Source organism: Perna viridis, chromosome 11, assembly GCF_037379345.1.
Source record: "Perna viridis isolate PV_CMFRI_1.1 ecotype Kerala chromosome 11, ASM3737934v1, whole genome shotgun sequence".
In the NCBI taxonomy this organism is placed as follows: domain Eukaryota; kingdom Metazoa; phylum Mollusca; class Bivalvia; order Mytilida; family Mytilidae; genus Perna; species Perna viridis.
In genome coordinates, this window is record NC_142455.1 from 21,108,204 (window position 1) to 21,128,982 (window position 20,779).

Consider the following 20,779-nt stretch of genomic DNA (forward strand, 5'->3'; position numbering starts at 1 on the left):
TAAATCGGCTATATGAGAGGAACACGACTCACTGATTAAACATGTCTGTATAATGTATATATAACAAAACAGAATACAATATTGTCAGTAAAAAATAAAACCATTGATTATATCTAAACATGTCAAGTTAATGTATTTATTCCGTCCCAGCCGCAGTGTAAAATATTTCATAATACAAGAAATAAATTAAGAGCAAGATTTAGCAGATAAGTTTTGTACAATTACGTTTATGTGGCACCGGGGTTTTGGAAGGAAAGAGACCATGTGAAATGCATGACTCCTTCATTTAGAAGAAATTCATATTGGTTTCAAAAAATAGTTAACATCATTCGGGTTATAATTTTCATTTATTTTACTAGTCAAACTGGTGGTTATTATTCAGAAATGTGCATACATAAAATGTAGGTCAGTTCGTTACATAGACCAGTTTATAGATCTACATATATTTGTTGTTTTTGTGGGCCTACAATTGTTGATAAATTTAATTTAAAACTTTCACTTTGAATTCACTTAAAAAAAATCAATTTCCCATACTTTTCAAAATGCAGATGTACGCCTGAAGTGTGCCTATACATTGGCGGAAAATACGTCAGAGTATGTAAGTTTTCAAGGGAAGACAACTTAGTCTTAGACAAAATGGCGAACTACCAACCTTACGACAAAAAACATCGAGAACTTCAAGAGGATGTTCGTCCCCCCAACAGCCGCCTCTTCATTTTGTGCAGCAGATCGTCGACTGAAGATCAATTCCAACGGGAATTTGAGCGGTTTGGTACAATCGAAGATATTTGGGTCGTGAAAGACAAACGAACAAATGAAAACAAAGGTGATTTTTGCCATTTTTTGGAAAAATATTTTATAACTACCGACATGTCTGGTTTTAATGATGACATAATTATACTAATCGTAATGTTTGCTGTAGTTTTTTAACTAGTCAATAAACTTTGTAACATGAGCATGGGTTTTGGGAATCGATGAGCATGTATGCATTCAGTGATTGGGATTAAAAATTTTGCCAATGGGACTATGTCTATGGCCCCCTTAACCTTCATTTCAATGGGACATTTTCAATTTCTATGGGGCATCCTAAAAAGACCATGGGACATAATTTGAAATAGAACTATGGCCAGCTATGTGTAAATATTGCAGAAAAATGTAGCATGAACAAACTTCAATTTTCACTGCAGATAGTACACACATCCCTAAGTTGTTTAGGTGAGAACCTATTTCTTTGTTTAGTTACAATTAGATTTTTGCCTATTTATCTTGGAAATATTTTGTTAGGGCTTAAGGACCAGATGACATGACTCCACTATCATCAGTATTTTCAAATATCAGAATCATGTTCAGCTGCCAAGTCAGTTTCCACAACAATTGCAAAAAGATAACTTGTTTTGTTTTGGATGAAGCTTAAAAAAATGTCTTTGGTGGCATTTTCAATTTTAAATGGGGCCGCCAGAACATACCTTTCTGATATTAATATAATGTGTTATTTAAGTTCTTTAAAAATACAATATTCATTGTTCTTTCTTTCAAACGCGTAAATGATGAAAAATATGCAATCTCAACAAATCACAACAAAAAGCCATCTCATTCCCAAGTCCTCAAATCCCCTCAAAAATGTGGCGATCAAAACACCCGCATGTAGCTGATAAAAACCTTGTTAAAAGACATGTTCATGCCATTTTAACTGCCACAAGTAGCAGACAACACTCCACCATCAATGATGGAAACTTAATGCATGCACATGACGTGGCACATTAGTCACTCAATGCGCCATTTTGAGAGGAAATGCGACTATGGCATATGGTAGTCCCTATCACTGCATGCATTCCAAAATAAACTCGGTTCGGAATTTCCTCTGACCCTGCAACCCTTCATTTTTATCTCAGGGGTGACAAGCTTTCGACATCGCAAATGCATGAGATTTGTCCAACATTTAAAAAATCAAAGACAAAAACAATAGATCAAAGGAAAATACTATAAATTTAGCTTAAAAATGTTTGAGATATAAGAGGCCTGGCCCCAGCCCCAGGCTCAGCACCACCAAACTTGAAAAGTACATGTACCTAAGTCTGAGAAAATTCTTAACTGTTTGGGATGTCTTCAGTTTCAAAGACTGATTTGAATTACCATTATTCTCAGACTTAGGTATTTTTCAACTTATGTGGTGCCAGGGCCTATTGTTTCAGTGTTTTAATATTGATGGTCTCTTTTAGGGTTAGAACCATTTACATGTTAAATTAATCTATATGAGTTTGTAGGCAGGGCTTAATCGTAACTTTTTTGAAAAGAAATGGTAGCACCTACATAATTTTCAGTGGAATTTTTATACAATTATGACCTTCTGAGGAGGTGAATATCCAAAATTGTTTTATCCCGGAGGGCTTTAGCCCGAGAGGAATAACCTTAGTGTAGTTGACAATGTTGGATATGCACTGAATTAGAGTGCCATAATTGTTTTATTGTACCAAATAATTGAAGGACTGACAAAAATTGCATGGTTTCAAATGTGCAAAGATGGGTTATTCACCTGCTCTTCTATTTTTGATGGGTTATTCACAGGTGAATAATAGGGTTATTCAATGATGGCATGAATTTTGGGGGTTATTCAACCTTTCTTGTGATTAAAACAAAAAATATCCAAATTAATCTATGTCATGTGATTATAAAAAATTTCATCCAATAGAATTAATCCTTTACTATATAAGGTATAATAAAAGAAATTATTATATAGATAGCAGTGTTTTTTTTTTGTGTTCGTTCCATGTGTAATAAATTTTGATAATTCACACTGTGAGATAAATTCTGTGATTTGTGTCTCGGACTTTCTCCCATCAAAACATTACAACTTCAGTATCAGTCTGCCAATCACAGAATTTAAATTCATGTTGAAAATATCAATATATTATGAAGAAAATCTATAATTATGATGAATAGGATAATCAATTGGTTATTATGAATACATGTACCTGTGACAAAATACAATCACTCATGCCAAGAACGCTTGAAATTTTAACTCATGTGCGGAACAAGTTTTGCACACTCATTAAATCTAGGCATTCTTCGGCACTCATGGTAATATTTTGGTTATTCACTCTTTCCTATTAATTATCCTATTACTGTATCAGATTCCAGTCTAAAAAAAGTCTTCTACATGTGTATGTTCTGTTCCAAAAGTAACAAGCTCTCATTTTGCATGATTTCACATGTAAACAGTTCAAAATGTCAACAAAATAGGGTCTCTCATGTAAAATGCCTGTACTAAAATGAAATTTTTGTCATGAATATGGTATCAGAACACAGAAAAATGAATCCAGAATCAGACAAGGTACACTGTAGGTTACATGTACAATTTCAAACTGTAAGTTGTTAAAAGCATTTGAAGTTCAGTATTCTGCAGTACCACTTAATCTCCACCGAACTTGACTTATCAGTATCCAAATCAAATAAAAAAAGAGGAATTTGTCTTGGTTTTAGGGTCAGAGGAAATTAGTACTACTACTTGTATGGTTGGTCATTCTGGAGCTCTGTTTTTACCTCCAAGGTATCCTATAAAATGTCATTTGTATACATGTGTATACTACATGTAATTGGTAGACCAAGACCCAGGTCAAACTGATACTTATTCAAATTTAGATTCAAAATCAAAATTAATGCACATGTCTAAAAAACATATCTCTGCTGTAAGATGAGATTTGTCAGCGCATGCAGGTCAGTAATGTTTTACTGTTTAAATTCAAACATTATAAGGTGAAATAAAAAAATATGTAAAGTTCCAGTTGCCCAACCGACCCTTGTTTTTACTGGCAACTCTATAGACTTTTTTTGTCAAAAACAGACCATCCGTACCCACTTCTGGAAATCTGGATTTTAAATTTATTTCATTACTTCTCCAGACCGGAACCTGTTTTTACAATAGTAAATAACATTGGCTGTGCACTTGCTTACAGCTGTAGCCACAAAACAACTGAAAGCTGTAAACTTGATGCCAGTTGATGCTTCATTTGATGATTGTCTAGTGATCAGTTATTGTAATTCATATTTTAGCCAGTCATCTTCAGGATTTAGCAACGAGTCAACCTCACAAGTTGTTAAAAAAAATTCCTACCTACCATATCTACCATACCTATTTCATTCAAAGAGGTGACTGGAACGACATATATTTTTTATTTGGGTTAATGAATATTTTATATAATAAAGTATTTTTACTTACATGCAATTGCTTGAGAATACAAGGTACATATACAATGGCATTTAGCTTTTGGCTAAAACATTCAATTATTTTTTACTTTTCTTTGAAAGTACATTTGAACATACATGTACAAACTCTGTACATGAACATGTATGTCTTGTTTTGTTTTCACCTTCAGTTTATTTTTTATGTTACTTGAGTGTATAGGGGCAATTCTTTTGCTGTATCTGTGTATGATGATGTTTTGGGGCCAGCTGCAGCCTGCCCTTTGTTACGAGGATTTACTCTTCGTTCATTGAAGACCAACAGGTGGCCTTGGGCCCGGTGGAGTTGTTGTCTCCTTGACATACACACTATACCTATACCTATTCTCATTAGTTAGTATTATTTCAATGCAGTGACTGAGTGAACTCATTGGACACACCTGGGAAACAAAACAGTGTACATGTAAAAAATGTAATCTTGATAATCTTCATTTTTAGTGGTTTATAGATCTGGAGGCCTTTTCACAAAAACATCATAAAAGTTAAATTAGTCATAATTTATGTCATCACAATAGTTAAGTCTATTATGATATCATGACTTACTATGTATGACTGTTTTTACACTTACGATTGTTTTAACCTTTATCATCTGGGAAAATATGATCACCAGGATATTGCAAACCCATGGTAAGATAACATAAACATGGCCTTCAAGAATAATTTCTATTCTAATTTGACACCTTGTTGATGTTCAAATCAAATGGAAGACATATTACATGTATGTTCAAACATGGCAGTCATGACATTGTTAAACTTGTTCATGTAGCATGTTTTATTAGAATGGGAAGGAAAGGAAATATTCTGAACCACAATAAGATTATTTCCTTATAAAAATCAAATGGTTTCTCCCTTATAAATGTACTATTGGATTATGTTTTATGCTTTGTTTTTTAGGTGTTACATATGTCAAATTTTCCAAGACATCGGAAGCTGCTTTAGCAATGGAAGAAATGAATGGAAAAACACTTGAGGGAGATTCCAAACCTTTGAAGGTACACCAAATAGGTCTAGTTCATGTTTCACCGTGGCTAAGGGAAGTACAATTTTGTCAGCACTTCATTGACAGATATAAATATGCTGCACTTTAAGTCAGCTAGGGTACACTTATTACCGGTATATGTGTACCATGCATCAAATTGGTTCTACACATACATTTATTTGTATAGACTTTTACTATTTCAGCAGTTGATCAACATATATCTACAGTGAAGATAATTAAACTTTACCATGTTTACATTGCTTGACTAGGCCAAAAAAAATACCAGTATTTCCACTATCCCTACTATCTCAAATGAACTTGACTCTGATGTTTTGTGCATACCCTCAAATTCTTTGGCCATTTTTTTACTAGCACAAGTAAAGTCTGAATTTGTCTCTAAAACAATCCAGTCAAAAACTTTGGTAAAAAAAAAATGCTTTGCCTAGGTACGAACTCTAGTTCTATAGAGCATGTTAGTAGAAACACATTTTTTTCTTTGACTTGTGTTTATGTTTAACTTTTAAAATTGTAGAATTGTGATTGCCAACTGTTATCTTAGTATCGTTCTGTTACTCTTAATCTTGAAATAGTGTCTGTACAGTAAAACCTGTGTTGACCATGCTTGCATGTCATCTAAGAGAAATAGTGTCTGTACAGTAAAGCCTGTTTTGACCATGCTTGTATGTCATCTGAGAGAAATAGTGTCTGTACAGTAAAGCCTGTGTTGACCATGCTTGCATGTCATCGAAGAGAAATAGTGTCTGTACAGTAAAGCCTGTGTTGACCATGCTTGTATGTCATCTGAGAGAAATAGTGTCTGTACAGTAAAACCTGTGTTGACCATGCTTGCATGTCATCGAAGAGAAATAGTGTCTGTACAGTAAAGCCTGTGTTGACCATGCTTGCATGTCATCTGAGAGAAATAGTGTCTGTACAGTAAAACCTGTGTTGACCATGCTTGCATGTCATCTAAGAGAAATAGTGTCTGTACAGTAAAGCCTGTTTTGACCATGCTTGTATGTCATCTGAGAGAAATAGTGTCTGTACAGTAAAGCCTGTGTTGACCATGCTTGCATGTCATCGAAGAGAAATAGTGTCTGTACAGTAAAGCCTGTGTTGACCATGCTTGCATGTCATCTGAGAGAAATAGTGTCTGTACAGTAAAGCCTGTGTTGACCATGCTTGCATGTCATCTGAGAGAAATAGTGTCTGTACAGTAAAGCCTGTGTTGACCATGCTTGCATGTCATCTGAGAGAAATAGTGTCTGTACAGTAAAGCCTGTGTTGACCATGCTTGCATGTCATCTGAGAGAAATAGTGTCTGTACAGTAAAGCCTGTGTTGACCATGCTTGCATGTCATCTGAGAGAAATAGTGTCTGTACAGTAAAGCCTGTATTGACCATGCTTGTATGTCATCTAAGAGAAAGTTTTTTGATGCAAAATAAGAACAAACAATTGTGTAATATTTTTTTCCACAGTGGCCAGATTTTAAAGGGGGAGGGCTGTGATCACATTAAAGTACATGTACTTAAATCCTGCCACAATTTTTGCACCTGTCCCAAGCCAGGAATTTATAGCCTCTGTATGTCTTATTTTCATCTTTAGTTTACTTTTTATGTTGCTTGAGTACATAGGGGCAACTATTTCGCTGTACCTGTGTATAATGATGTCTTGGGGCCAGCTGCAGCCTGTCCTGTGGTATGAGGATTTCCTCTTCGTTCATTGAAAACCAATGGATGGCTTTGGACTGACATTTTCATCCTAGTGGGGTTTTTGTCTCTGACATATACACCATACCTATTCTCCTTATATAGAAGTTTGTGCAATAAAAACTGTTTTTCTTCCCTGGTGAATGTTTTATTTCACAGAAATTGAACTTACAGACTGTACCAATATAAAGCATAGTACCCTCTCATAGCCAGTTTGTTAAGTACAAAAAAAAAAAATAGAATTCACAGGATAAGAATTAAAGAAATTAAAACACTTTTTTTTTTTTATTTTTTAAAATATTTATGAAGGGTAAAGGTACATATGCATACATTAATACATTACTTTACTTTTTCTTTCACATTTTTTGATGATCATTACTCTACAATCTGTTCTAGGTAATGATAGCTAGCAGTAAAAGAGAAGGATCTGTCCGAGATCCAAAAGAAGATGAGAAGTTTCTTCGATTGTTTGTCATTATTCCAAAATCTTTCACAAAAGATGATCTCAGAAGGGAGTTTGAGGTTTGTTAAAAAGATTAATATACTTGACACATAGTATTTTTTCATGTAGTTTTTATACAACCACAAAAACTTTTCTCGGTCCTACAATGGTATCATCATGGCGTAGCTGTTGGCATCCATGAACTTCAGTAAAATTTTGAAATTTCACTCAATGTTCTTAGGGTCATGGCAGAGGGCCCTTTATTATTTTGAGGTTTTTGCCCCACCCCTTTTGGAAATAAGGGGCTGAAATGGGAAAAATAGGTGTCATTAGAATTGAGAAAATAAGAGAATAGAGAAGGGTTTTTGTTCATCCGAATTTTTTTTATTCAGATGTCAATCTGTTCCTTTTGAAATTCTGTTTTGAAAATTTTTTACAGGGGTGGGCTTATTTCTAATTGTTTAGGAGTTCAAGGGGTACAAAATTGGGCTACACCCCAAAAAATCGACTTTTTTATTTTTTGGTATCAATCAATAAGTTGATTTTTGGTGGATTTCAAAAATTAAAAAAAAAATTGTATTCCTTACAAAAATCCCTGCTGCATTTTTAAAAATGAAATTCAATCAGATTTCAGACATCTCTTATGTTTTTCGAGTTAAATGGGGTCAGAGGGCTACATCCCATTATTTTCTATTTTTTGTCCAATTTTGAAAATGTTGAAATAAATTTTATATTTTGTACTATATTGTATCCATAATGGAACTGTAAGTCTCTATGCTTTTAAAAGTTTATCAAAAACTTTTATTTTGTCTTGTGCCTTCGACCACAGTGGTTGTATTATACTGTGCTTTGTGAAGCTCTTAATTTTTTTCTGATGACGCCATTTTAATAAAATATTTATTAAATCCCATTTTATTTTTTTTTGCTCACTTAAAAATTGTAAAATAATTGTTCAAGAAGAGAGTTTTTATGCATATTTTACAATTTTAGTGGATCTTGTGGTTTGGTAAAACAAGAAATTCAACTTTCCCTCGATTGTATTACTGCCATTAAAAACAAAGGTGAACATCTCTTGAATATTCCATCAACTATTTAAGTAGCTGTCTTTGTAAGAATCATGCAAAATCTGAAAAATGTCATACACCCCAAAAAAGGCTACATATTTTTTTTTTTTTTGTAATTAAGTTGTTTTATGGGTCTATACTATGAAATGTGCAATTATTCATTCAGATCTGCCTGCTCTTAGGAGATAATCGACATTGAAAATACAGTAGATTCTATTATATTTGAGCGCCATTTTTAGAGTTATCTCCCTTAATTTTGAAATCTACAGTGCATTCTATATAATTTTTATCTCCTAAGAGCACGGGTTGTATAAAAAACCACATGTTTATTTCCTTTTACTATGACATTTCAAACAAAATATCAACAATAAAAATATGGCTTTATACCCATGAATCACATTTTGCATGATTGTTAGCTGGAGTACTACTTAAATTTCTGAGAAACCTTCACAGTTAATAGATTTTTTTTTCTGATATACTTCTTTGTGTTTCAAAATTGAAAGTTAAAGAAATTATAATTGCAAAGCCATCAAAATTTGAATAATTTGTTCTTGACAACTTTGGTTATTTTTTTTTGTTTTCTTTTTCAGCAATTTGGCTCCATTGATTCAGTGACACTAGTGACTGACAAATCATCTGGTGCTAACAAAGGTTTTGGGTATGTTAGATTTCATCGCCCATACCATGCTGCTCTTGCTTTTGAAGGTTGTGATTCATGTAAGTGAACAGTAGATGTTATTGTAAAAATCATTGAAACTATACACAGGAAAGTAATTTTCACAATTTGAAAATGAAATATGGCTACTTGCTTACTCCATAACTACACATAATGTTTTTAATGTCTATAGTGCAGAATTTTAATCTAAAGAAAATAATGTATTTCGGTAAATCTAAATCTAGGCAATACTGTTAATACATGTATAATGTGTTACGATATCTGTTGTCACTGGGGTAAATACTTAATATTTGAAGTGGGAAGCATATGCGTTAAATGTATTATTAACATGATTAATGAAAAATTACAAGGTAAAAATTTTGGCGGTATGACCGTATTAAAGAATGTGGGATGACCATACAGAGATGGATTGTGGAATCCATTGATACAACATGCTAAATATTTTAAGGTGTCATTTTTCAGTAATTTGTACAAAACACCGCTTGTAGTAGAAGCCATTTTGAATGAATTTATTTAGTTGATCGATTTTAACATTAATCAGGGAAATCTTTTGCAATTCAACGTTTATCATTATGGTAAAGTGCTAACTCTTATCAGGAAGTATTTCTCATGTTACTGACATCTCTTGTGGCATGTTATGGTCATCCTTAGAAAAAGAAGATTCTTCGTTACAGTCATCCTAGCGTTAGTTTTTCATTGTAATTTTTCATTAATCATACATTTTACCCATATGCTTCCAGCTTCTAATATCAAGTGCCGCATTTTCCGAAATATAAGTCGATATTTTTTTTCATCAAAGTGTCAACCTCGACTTATCGTTCACTTCGACTTGTATAAGGATTTTTCCAGAAAAATGTTCATCTTCAATGCATTTCATTAGATTTGTTAAGTTCACTTTTGGTTGTTTCAATTCAAAATTTTTGGTAAACTGCGATCAACGAAAGCCGTCACTCAAACAGTCAAACCAGCGGTTGAATTCCAGTATTATTGATCATTGCAGCTGTCCTATATGAATGAATACGAAGATGTTAATAAAAATTTTGAAACTTTGAATTGGTGAAATATATAAACAAACTCATTAAGATACATTAACAAAACTCTTTTTTAAATGGAAAGACATAATCAATTGTTCTGGAGTTGTCAGTCCTTTAATATACATACTGTAAATTGGCAAATTTATACCCAATTTACAGTATGTCATAACACATCTGCACGTGGCTCATATTATCATCAATTAAGGTGTTACCTAAATGGCTAATTGCAACCAAATTTGTAGATAACAAATATATTTTATTATATTTCGTAATACCAGGTAATATTGTTTATTAATTACCGATCGTAAATATGACCAACTCACCAAACAAATTTATTATATTTCGTAATACCACGTTTGACATGTTTACGGTTTTGTACACCTGATGATTTAAGGCTTCAGAGCCGTTGACACACCATTCAATAAAAGACATGGACAAAGAACACTTTAACAAAAATTCAAGTATAAATTTAATTCAGAAATATTACTGCTTAGCAACATCGCTGCAATAATATGCTGTTGAAAACAAACTGCGCAACTTGGATCTTCACTGACACCTATGGTATAAATGCATGCGTCTGACCATCAACTAATTTGCTGAATTCGACTTATCTATTTTTTTTCATCATTTTTGGTCAAAGTTAGGCTATTCGACTTATAGTCCGGAAAATACGGTATTTATGAATGACTAGCTATTTGTCATGTTTATTTTGTTGAATAACTAGAATAGACAACTTTATTTAAGAAAATTGTTCTTACTTGAATCTCCATCCTCCGTCTTAATAAAACCTATAATATATATATGTTGTAATAAAGTTTTGTTCTCTATTATCCCTCTGTGAATTCTTCCTTAACTCGAATATTGCCAAGATTTTTAAGTTATGACATTTTATTGTTGGTGTTGATGTCAATCTTACTAAATAGGGCAGTTTGCACAGATGATAAAAAAAAATATTAGGCATGTAAGAACAGTCTGCTTGAATGGAAAAATATTGAAGTATAAAGATTGATATTGTTATAACAATTTAATTTACTTAATAGCCTTCAGGCCTAAGTATGCTGATCCTAAACCACCCAAAGAAAGAGAAGCAGAGATAATGTTTGATCCAAGAGAGGTTTATCCCGGTTACCAGAGTGGCTATAGAGACTCCAGAGGGTCATCACGCTATGATAATGATAGAGGAGGTAATGCATTGTGTAAATATCAAATTACCAGAGTGGTTATAGAGACCCCAGAGGGTCATCACACTATGATAATGATAGAGGAGGTAATGCATTGTGTAAATATCAAATTACCAGAGTGGTTATAGAGACCCCAGAGGGTCATCACACTATGATAATGATAGCGGAGGTAATGCATTGTGTAAATATCAAATTACCAGAGTGGTTATAGAGACTCCAGAGGGTCATCACACTATGATAATGATAATGGAAGTAATGCATTGTGTAAATATCAAATTACCAGAGTGGTTATAGAGACTCTAGAGGGTCATCACACTATGATAATGATAGAGGAGGTAATGCATTGTTTAAATATCAAATTACCAGAGTGGTTATAGAGACTCCAGAGGGTCATCACACTATGATAATGAGAACGGAAGTAATGCATTGTGTAAATATCAAATTACCAGAGTGATTATAGAGACTCTAGAGGGTCATCACACTATGATAATGATAGAGGAGGTAATGCATTGTGTAAATATCAAATTACCAGAGTGGTTATAGAGACTCTAGAGGGTCATCACGCTATGATAATGATAGAGGAGGTAATGCATTGTGTAAATATCAAATTACCAGAGTGGTTATAGAGACTCCAGAGGGTCATCACGCTATGATAATGATAGAGGAGGTAATGCATTGTGTAAATATCAAATTACCAGAGTGGTTATAGAGACTCCAGATGGTCATCACACTATGATAATGATAGCGGAGGTAATGCATTGTGTAAATATCAAATTAGGTATTGGAACTACTGAGCATTACTGGAATGGAAATTATTGTGATTTTCTGGAGAAAAAAAGAAACTATGATTTTTTGTTAAATGATAAGTTATTAAGGTTGATTTTCAGTTATTGACTAAGTCAGTGAAACCAGTTAATCCCAAAAACATTTTTTTTCATATTACTTATTCATATCACATTATATATAGTGTTCTATAACAAATATTTAGTCATTTAGAAACTACATTTATTGATAGAACAACCAAATCACAGAGAAAAATATATGAATTCTTCTCTAATACTTGTGAAAGCTTACATATTGCATACCATAAAATTCAGATAACATCACAAATTAAACTCACAAAATATATGTTATATTCCTCATCATTTGTCAAATTAACCAGGTGAGAAATAACATTTAGTATGGTTAGAAAGAAGAAATTAATAGGACTTTACATATATGCAAGTGGTTCAATTGAAAACCTTTGATTTCTTCCACATGTGTTAAAAAGATGATGAAATAGTCTCATTATGGATAAAAATCCTGGATTGTCAGTAGGGATAAATGTCACAGTAGGTGCTTGTTTCTTTTGAAATAATTCTTCAATATTAGATCATTTTATGTTTTATGATCTGCCATGGAATAAATTGAATTTAGATTTGTACATTTAACAATAATAGAAAAACTCAAACTCTGAGATATAGATTCCTTGATGAAGCTTTGAAAGAGTAATCAAGGGAACCAAAGTTATAGTGGCAATCAGAAGAATGCAATCCAGGGACAAAGACCAGACACGGAAAACAGACACACACAACAAAGAACACGAAGTAACTAAAATCATATATACAAAGTAACAAAAGCAAATGAGCAACTCGGACTCCACTAAAAACTGGGAGCATGGACCAGGTGCACCGGTAGGGTAAGCATCCTCTGCTTTTATAGAAACACCCACCGAGTTGCTCATAAAATGTCAAGTCCGGAGTAGACAAACGAGGAAAGGAAAACTAACAATTGACTATTTCTTTCTTCATGCTTGTGACACTTCTCTATTTTGCCTTTTGAACTGATATACATGTAAGATTCTATTTGTTTTTGTGTCTGTTTCAGGAATGAAGAGAGGTCACTCTGAAATGATGGATGACTTAGGAGGAGCATACCCTGTTGGTAAGAACTTAAATCTCTTTGTAAATGATGTTTCAATTAGAAAAATTTTCATGAAGTAAGACATTTTACTTTTTTATTTATTAATGGGAGGTTGGTAAAATTGAAATTAATTTGAAGTATTGAGGACATGCACTCATTTTATCCATGTAAAACGGAGGTGTTATTCACTCTTTTATATAGAATATTTTGTCAGTCTGTTCTATGAATTCTAAAACTATGTGTTGATTAAAAAAGACAAACCAATCCTTCCTTAGATAATAACACTATGTTCATGTTGGTTCAGTAAAGCCAAGTGAGACACTTCTGGGCTATGTCATGACTTTAAGTTCTATGCAATATTTTCATTTGACTGTTTTTACCAGGTGAGAGACCAATGGACTTGTTAGATAGTTATCCAGCAGTGGGGTCCACCAGGCTTCACATAGCATGTCCAATAGGGCTGACACAAGGGTACCTGACCCGATTGTTTAGTCTCATTCCTGGACTAGAGTATTGTGACTTGAATGAACAAACAGGTAAAAGTAAACCTTACAGGGTTAGGACAGTCTTCGAAATTGACATTTGTCATTCTGTCTGTCATTCCATATTCCGTCACAGTCCTTTTGACTCCCAGCGGATGGATTTGTTTCAAAGGTGTAGTGGCAATATATGAATTTGGCCTAAAACTGTCAACTTTGTTTTAATAACGTAGAAGTTGTTTGAAACATAGCTAAATATACAAATATAAGGAAAATGAATGTTTTGTAGCTTTATATCATGGTAAAAGAATTGTCAATTTTGTTTGGTTTTTTTATATATTAACATTCAGAAAATTATGTTCTCACCAAAGAAACAACATTATATTTTCACATACAATGTATGATTAACTTTGTAGTAATGGATGTATTCATTAAATATGGAATTGTGTCTTGGATGTGGACATCATTTCCTTACCAGAAATATGGCAAGAAAATGACAAAAAGTACAAAATTACCTGAATATTTGAATTTCAGTAAACTTCAAGCAATTCTTTTGTGCTTATAATACAGGATTTTTTAGAAGTCCTTATATTTTCTCATTTGCTATAGTTTCAAGTCCCCAAATTCACAATTAACAGTTTCACCACTTGATTAATTTTCAGTTGTATTTCAGGCCAATAAGAGCCTTGAACGCTTCTTCTTCTTTTGTGTGTGGCTTTATATAGATGGGGCTTACATTTTAAGTGATTTTAGTTACTGTCTGATGTCGACTTCCTGTACATGTGGTGATACACCTAATATGAGATTAGACGACGATAATGCATGCAACTTGATGTTGACACTGATTTTGCCCTGTGTTGTAAAGAATGAAAAGGTGTCATCAAGTAAAGACTGCTGTTCCTTTAAAACATTCAAGCTTCTGTGCAAAGATACTTTTTGCCATGGAACTAACTGGTAGAAGAAGTTTTAGTGATTTTCCAACTCTTGTTTTGGGTCCAAATTTTACCAAATTTGATGCAAACCCTGTCTCAAGATTTATACATGATTAAAATTGAGATTGTAAGATGTTCCAGTTTTGGGTCCAAATTTTACCAAATTTGATGCAAACCCTGTCTCAAGATTTATACATGATTAAAATTGAGATTGTAAGATGTTCCAATTCATCTGTCCACTCCACTGTTTTAAATTTGTCATCAAGAGGTCACCTCATGGAGTTCAATACCACAATCCATATTCAGATTAAAAAGGGCCCCCCTCCCCACCCCCCGCTAATACCTCATATGTTTAAATGGAACAGTCCTTTGTTATTGGTTAGATTTTTTGGCTGAAATTACTCATAATAGAAGAAAATAAAATAGCTAAAAAGTTTTTTTTCTATTAAGTCTCTGGTACTTTCTTGTATAGAAAAATATCCTAAATGTTCTTTCCCTGTGCAATGTAAAAAATGCTTTGTCAGTCAACAATTTTATACATATTGGAAATCCACTGTTGGTTGTGAAGTTCTGAAACTCAGAGACATTTCATACATGGTTGTGAATGTCTTGGTTAGTCTTCTATTTTATGTTATACTGTATTTCCTAGGACATGGTCTCCCATCTCTTTGCAATTAGCTGACACACTTGTTGTTGAGTAGAAACATGTCTTGTGTTACATAAATGGTTTTCTTTGTCATTTCAGGTCAAGCCTATGCACGTTATACCAGCGCACAGTGTGCATCCTACGCTAGAGATAAATTGAATGGGTTTGAGTATCCCATTGGGAGCCCCTTGGTTGTAAGATATGCAGATGAACCACCACGACCTCCTGATCTTAGATCACTTGGGGGTATAGGATTTGATGGGTAAGTATTTTATAAATCCCGCAAACAAAGTTTGGGGTGTGTGTGTGGGGAGGGGGGGTTAATATAGGAATCACACTGCCTGTTTAGAACTTTATATCTTTGATGTAGGCCTTCCATTTTCGATTTGTGGGTGAATCACCGTAAGACACATGTGTCAGGTACATTTATGACCTTTAAATAATCTTCAGTTTTGAACTCAAGTTAAAATTATTATGGCAGGGTATCCTTTGTGTGTATTCACGGTTTTTGCCATTTTGGGTTTTGATGCATTTTAATCATGCCATTGCTGACGCTTCGGTATTTTATTTTTTGCCAATATTTTGTGAGTTTTACTCCCAGTATTTCTAGTTTATACATATACATTCAAATGGATGCAATTGTTGAGATTTGATGCTTGTAGTTGTTACCACACATTGAAATACATGTATGTACTGCCTTCTAAATATTTTCTCTCATTGTAAAATCTTGAAATTAGCCACCAATAGCTTAAAACAATGAATGACAAATATGCTATTATGAAGAACAGAATGTATAAAAAGATTGTAAGGATCCCATTTAAATGATACTTTTGAATCATTTTGTTTTCTTTTGATACACATATCAATTGGCTTCTTAGCATCACAAATTCCTTTATGCATACAAATGTGCTCTACCCATGAGCCTTGCATGTATCCAGTTATTAATTTTTTCATACTGATCTTAACACTGCATGTTTAGCAGGGTGCTAATTTTGGTGTATTGTTGGCAAAGTCTGCAATTTCTTTAAGTAATTAGTGCACCACTTATCATCATATGCCTAAATTAGAAACACCAAAATTTTATGAATACTATTTTGCTTCAAAATTGTCAAATTTTACACCCTTTTATAACCTGCTATACTGTATTAGACTTTGATTTGAACAATGTATTTATTACTTTTAGGTATGCTGGTTATGGAGGTGGAAAAGGCAGAGGTGATGAAACATTCAGAAGAGTATGTTGAAATTCTATGCAGAAACTAATAGTTCATATTTTACCAATCTAAACTGTTTGAAATTGATTTTTGCGTATATACATTGTGTGCAATTTCCAAGTGATTTTGAATTCATTTTGTCTGATCTTTGCTTTGTTGAATTAAAATCAACTTTTATTTTTTGTGTTATTATATCTTAAATATGGGTACTATTATATTGTTACTGGTTAAAAAAAGTATTTAATTGTAAATTACATGTAATTGTAACAGTCTAAATCAGATTTCAGAAAGAATATACTTAATTTTACATATAATTGTGCAATTGAACTGAAATTCTTTATAGGCAGCTCTGGTATTAGAGAAGGCAGGAATCAATCCAGATCGTGTCTTGACCCATACCCAGGCTGCCCCAGAAACAGAGAGGGTAGGATACTGTCCCATACCCCTTCCTACCCCAAAGAAGATGCTGCCTGATGATACCCATGTGGCCAAAAGGTTGTTCATAGTTTGCCAGCCATCTAGCACTCCAGAAAAAATATTGAGAGATGCCTTCTGTAGAATGGGCAACCTAATTGATGTCTATCTCTTACCAGGTATACTTCTATAGAATGGGCAATCTCATTAATGATTTTCTATTACCAGGTACACTTCAGTAGATTGGGCAACTTCAATGATGTCTTTTAGCAGGTATACTGTAGAATAGGCAATCTCATAGATGTCTTTCTGTTATCAGGTATACTTCAGTAGGATGGGCAATCTCATTAATGTCTTTCTGGTGTAAGGTATAGTATTGTCCTGAGAGATGCTTTCTGTAGAAGGGCAATCTCATTGATGACTATCTGTTACCAAGTAAACATTAAAGTCACTCAAATTGTTTTTTGACTAAACGTAAATCGATATGTATATGTGTTAACTTCTCATCAAAGTATCAAAACAGCAGATTGGATTTCATAATGTTTCCGTTCTTGAATTAGCATGCCTGATTATGAATCAACCAAACTTTGGACAAAATTGACCTTTGAACAACTCCTGTCTGTCAATGATGCAAATATATGGTTATTTGAGAAATTGCTATTATTTTTGTAATGGTACAAATGTATGTAGTTGCAAAGATGTAATGCAATTAAAATTATGCAAAGTTGTTATAATTGCAGCCAGGAACTATGGTTATGCCAAGTTTGCAAGTGAAGAATCAGCTATGAAAGCCATTAGAATACTGCATGGGCAAAATGTTGGTGGGAACAGACTTAAAGTTATTGAAGCCGAACCAACCAGGCATGAAGATAGACCATCGAGGAATGATTTTGACGATGAACCATACAAAAAACAGAGAACTTAATTAAAGGTAAGATAAATAAAAAAAACTTTCTGCATTTTGATTAATACATGTATTAAGTAGCAGTCCTTATAAAAATCAGACAGAAAGTGATTCATGCATGTCAAAAACAACACCGTATTCAGTTTTATTTCATAAACAGAAACAGTTACTGATTACATAACCAGTCTTAGTTTTTCATTTGGTTGTTGCACTTTTGAGATAAAAATTATATAGATTGTATGTGAAATTGGCACTTTTGAAGAGTTATTGTTCTTGATTTGGTTGACTTTAGTGGGAGATAAATGTTTTATTTTCACAAAACCGTTGATCAAAATACAGAAATCATTATCGTCATGTAAAAATATAGCACATGTTGACTGAAAAAGGACATTGTTTGGTGGATTTTTCTTCATCATGAATCACTTTACCATTGACAGTGTCTGAATTTCATATGGACTGGTACTGAATTGATTTAAACAGGTACTAAGAGAAGATTGTATACTGTTACATGATATCTCACCAAATAGGTACACATTTGACTACAATGAAACCTGTCCATACCAAGCCATCCTTGGTCTGATTTTTTCCCCAGTTTAGATGGTCTGTTTACACAGTTTTAGAATATTTTAAAACTGACATAACTGGACTTTGATAATGCCTGGTGTTGACAGGTTGCCATTTTATTCAGATTTCAGTGTATATATGAGTAACTCCATCTTTAATTCATGCATAGTAATAGAACTGGAGGCAAAATATTTTCCCCTAATTAAAACCCCACTCATTAGAGTGGAGGCAATATTGCATTTGCCTTTGCTGTTGGTCTGCCACACTTTTCTGTAGCAGATACTGCAGCTTCTGTTTTAGGGAATGCTAAGATAGTTGGTATGTTGCTTTTGCGTGATGACTTTACCATGTCTCCCCATTTCAGGTTCGTTGCTTGTCTACTTCCTGCTTACTGATCGTCTTAGTAATTTTTTGGGGTGGTGCATAATGGAAATTTTTGTAACAGATTTCTCAGCTTCTATTGGGGAGAATGCTTAGATATTTGGTATATAGCTTTTAGATGATGAGTTGTACAGTGCCTCTCCCTTTTCCATGATTGACATAAATGATTGATCAGGGGTATTTGTAGTAGGGCATACCATGCAATATCTTGTTTTGTTTATGGTTTCTGCAATTAATCATCTTTCATACAGTATTAAAATCCAGTCATTCTTCAACTTCACAACAGTTTTATTTTCATCTTACATTTCTTAACACATATATATCAAAAATAAAACTGCATTGAAAATTTCATTGGATACATTGATAAAAATACTGTACAATGCTTTAAAGGAGACTAGTTTAATGTTCAGAACAAATTTTATGAATTGTCTGGTTAAATTGTTTAGTTGTAAAAATGCTTTTTAACTTCTGGTTGTGTTTTCAAATTGTGTTTAAGATGATTAGAATGAGTTATCAGCAGATGTTTAAAGGTTCATCTTATTTTATACCCATACATGTGTATACTTTGAATTTATTACAACAATGGTTTGACTGCTGAAAGAATGATCCTTAATTAATTTTTATGGATACTTTGAAGGAGCATTCAGAAAAAGCAACCCACCTTGCTCTCTGATGAATGGTTGTGTGCATGAACTGCTTTTTGATAGTTTGATAGGTTTGGGGTTTAATATTCAATCCATTCTGAAACTTTTGTTTGATAATTTAGGTTTTAGGATATATTGCTCAGTGATATTTCCATTCAGAAAGTCCACCTAGAAATGCTTAGTTAATCTGTGTAGGGTAACAATGATAACCACCTTTTATGATATCTTGAAATTATGTATATATGTATATATATGTTTATGTACTTCTTTCCACAGACATTTTAACTTTGATGACTGTGAGCAGATTTTGACAGACAATTTTATAACGATACCCCTGCCAGTGGATTTTGACAGACAATTTTACATGTATTACGACAGTTCTGCCAGTGGATTTTGACAGACTCTGGACAAATTAACCAGGACAAATCAACATTCACCTTCAGACAAACTGAGCTACTGAAGACAACAGTTGAACTGACATTACTATTGTAGACAAGACACATACTAGTACAGACAAACAGGGAACCAGGTCTATGACATGCGCGTATATTGCAATCATTAAAACACATTACCATAAATATACACAAATCTATTTTTTTTTTCGATCAGCAACATACTGATAGCTGAGAATGTTTTTCATGCAGTCTAATTGAAATTTGACATTTCTTAAATTTTAATGCCTGTTCAGAGGTCAGTTTAGATTGACCTTAGTCATGTGATTTTCTTGACCAATTGCATTCAAGCTGGGAAGGTCATTCCTTTTCATCTAAATCTTGTCAGGCTTTGTTTATCTCAATGTAGCATAATTATCTTTTATTAACATGGAGAAATCATCTTCTATAACCTTCCCAAAAAAAAAATACAAATGGTCTTATTTTAGTTAGACTGATATCCATGCATAATAAAAAAATTCTCATTGTTGATAGAATCTCCATTATTCTGCTTCAAATACAATTCACTCTGAATGACATATTTGGTATGTTTGTGACTTATTTTTTCTACTTAACAATTGTCACTTATTGATTTTACTCACTTCTTACTGAGAAAGAGTATGAAAAGATATCTCAAAATCAGATTTTTACATTACTAAAATGTTTCTATCCATCAAAAAATGTACAGTTCTTTCTGTAGCCAAAGCATAGATATCAATTATTTATCAATAAGTGTCTTCAAGATTCAGTTATTGCCATTGACTTCATTTTTTTTTATCATTTCATTGCTTTATACCATACAATGTTATTTTGAGACATTACAGAATTGTTTGTTGATAAGTAGATGATTCATTTATAAGCTTAGTAAGTTAAGTAAAACAATTACTTGTATAATTTGACTTCAAGACAAAATTCTTATTAAAGTGATTCAAAGTTGAAAATG

General features: G+C 33.1%; 1 protein-coding gene across 2 annotated transcripts in view; it reads left to right on the forward strand.

The window, feature by feature from the left end:
• The first annotated feature begins 598 nt into the window (after positions 1-598).
• Positions 599-20,779, forward strand: part of LOC148603313 (RNA-binding protein 45-like) — a 30,168-nt gene continuing 9,987 nt past the window's right edge. The window contains exons 1-12 of one of the 2 annotated variants that reach the window (XM_088551270.1): positions 599-826; positions 5,134-5,231; positions 7,325-7,450; positions 9,025-9,151; positions 11,185-11,328; positions 13,192-13,248; positions 13,611-13,763; positions 15,384-15,546; positions 16,468-16,519; positions 16,842-17,091; positions 17,653-17,843; positions 19,682-20,777. In XM_088551270.1, coding sequence (XP_088407396.1) covers positions 637-826; positions 5,134-5,231; positions 7,325-7,450; positions 9,025-9,151; positions 11,185-11,328; positions 13,192-13,248; positions 13,611-13,763; positions 15,384-15,546; positions 16,468-16,519; positions 16,842-17,091; positions 17,653-17,837 — 1,545 coding nt within the window. In that variant the 5' untranslated portion in view covers positions 599-636 and the 3' untranslated portion in view covers positions 17,838-17,843; positions 19,682-20,777. Of the gene's footprint in view, positions 827-5,133; positions 5,232-7,324; positions 7,451-9,024; positions 9,152-11,184; positions 11,329-13,191; positions 13,249-13,610; positions 13,764-15,383; positions 15,547-16,467; positions 16,520-16,841; positions 17,092-17,652; positions 17,844-19,681; positions 20,778-20,779 lie in introns of those variants that run through there. The other variant, XR_015916245.1, reaches the window with a different exon arrangement.